Source organism: Echinops telfairi, unplaced genomic scaffold (assembly GCF_000313985.2).
Source record: "Echinops telfairi isolate 266 unplaced genomic scaffold, ASM31398v2 ScPeMD7_70;HRSCAF=299, whole genome shotgun sequence".
NCBI lineage: Eukaryota > Metazoa > Chordata > Mammalia > Afrosoricida > Tenrecidae > Echinops > Echinops telfairi.
The window spans coordinates 65,395,516-65,397,379 of NW_022103968.1; the positions used below are offsets into that span (position 1 = coordinate 65,395,516).

Below are 1,864 nucleotides of genomic sequence, written 5' to 3' on the forward strand. Positions count from 1 at the left end.
CCTTGGACACCATCAGGGACAGTTCTACCTGGTCCTATAAGGTCTCTATGAATCAGAACTGACTCAATGTTAGTCCGTTTGTTTTTTGTTGCTGTTCTTTTATGGGTTTTACTATTGTCTCATATGGTTCTCGTGATAATTCTGAGGCCATTGGTTAAAGGATAAATTAACACTGGTTAGCTGTGCTAGATTTCAAATGCTCACCCATAAGATCCTGAGGTGCATGTTTTCTCTCTAGGGCTACACAGTATTGGCCTGTCAGTATTGGCATACAAACTAGGATGAAAATGTAAGCGGAAGATGGATTCTAAATTGGCTGTAAATTAAAGGCACAAACAATGGAAAAGCATTAAGAGGATTAAGACTAGAAAGGTGAGTATGCAATTATGTTCTAATTTGAAAATGTTATACAACTTAAAATTCGATAGATTAAGTAATACTAAACTTACATTTAGGAAATAATGTTAATAAATCCTTTCATACCACCAGTTAGAAAACCACTGAGATTTTTAATTTATTTTAAGTCTGATAAGTTATAAATAAAAACAACAAAAAACTAAGATAAAACATAGCAACAGGTTCAGGAAAGAAAAGAAGCGAAAACACCCATACCACTTGCTTCTGTGTAGTGAAACTTTTGCCAATGGTGGTGTGCGCTAGTTCCTGGTCCATCTGTGCCACGTATGACTTCAAACTGTCCAGAGTTCCTTTCAGAGCTGCCTCTTCCCCAGGCTCTTGTGTTTCAAAATCCAAGTCTTCATCATCACTGTCTGAACATTCAAAGCCGTCCTCATCCAGATCATCAGAGTCAGATTCAATAGGCCCTGGGCCTACAAAACATAAATAAGGGTTTATATATATAATCCTTCTCAAAGGATTATAATGTTACCCACAGAAAGAGACTGAATTACACAATGAAGCTACATAAATCTTTCCAATAAAATAGTAATGCTTGTAGATATCTACATAAAATTACACACTTTGAGAGGATTTCACTTTAAAATATACATAAAGTTTTTTTAAAAAAAATTAAAAACTTAATAATACATGAATACATTTTGGTGTAAAAATTTAAGCCACACTGAAATATTATTTTAAATCTCATTTTCTCCTCATAGGTAAATATTCTGTAAGTTTGGTGAGCATCCTAACTGAGGTAGTTAGTTTATTGTGCCAATGTGGCAGATAAACACGTGGGATTAATTGAAGGGCAAAGAGATAAATGGCTCAGCGAGCCTCGCCTTTCTTGTTTCTTGCTCTTTGATCATCGGACCAGTGTGTGGCTGCCTTGTTTGTTCTGTGCCTCAATTTGCAAGCTACACTACCTGTGGGACACCTAACCCGTGGACTGTGTCACTGTAATGTGAGGTTCCTACAAGACCTGCTTCACCACACCATTGAAATTTACATCTCTTGAGCTGGGACTGTTGGACCCTGTCATCTGGCTGACTGTTGGTGACCTGCCTTGCTGTTTGCTGCCTGTGCCCAGATAGCCTGAATTGCTCTACAGAAGACTACCCGGCTGCCCTCAAGACTTGAAGGACTTCAAGTGTCTCACAACTGTCTCACAAGTGTCTCACGGGAGTGAGTTGCAATGAGCCATGTATACTACTTTATAATTTTTAACTGTTTACTTCTTAAGTTATATATCTATCTATAAACATATATAAAATTATTAGCATTCGGGTTTTGTTTCTCTAGAGAATCCTAACACAAAGACCTTTGCCTATGTAGTTTTGTCTTTTTCATATAGATGATATCAAGATATCTAGTCTATCATCGTCTCTCTCTCTCTAAATATTTTCCATTTATTTACATGTCTTGCAGGATTTTCTCTCTAAATAAATGGAACTCATCTTTTAAT

General features: G+C 36.6%; 1 protein-coding gene across 3 annotated transcripts in view; it reads right to left on the reverse strand.

The window, feature by feature from the left end:
• The window catches only part of ECD (ecdysoneless cell cycle regulator), a 36,768-nt gene that overhangs the window by 5,415 nt on the left and 29,489 nt on the right, over positions 1-1,864 (reverse strand). For all 3 annotated transcript variants that reach the window (XM_045291647.1, XM_004701159.2, XM_045291646.1), the window contains one exon: positions 613-830. In XM_045291647.1, the coding sequence (XP_045147582.1) occupies positions 613-830 (218 nt within the window). The remainder of the gene's footprint in view (positions 1-612; positions 831-1,864) is intronic.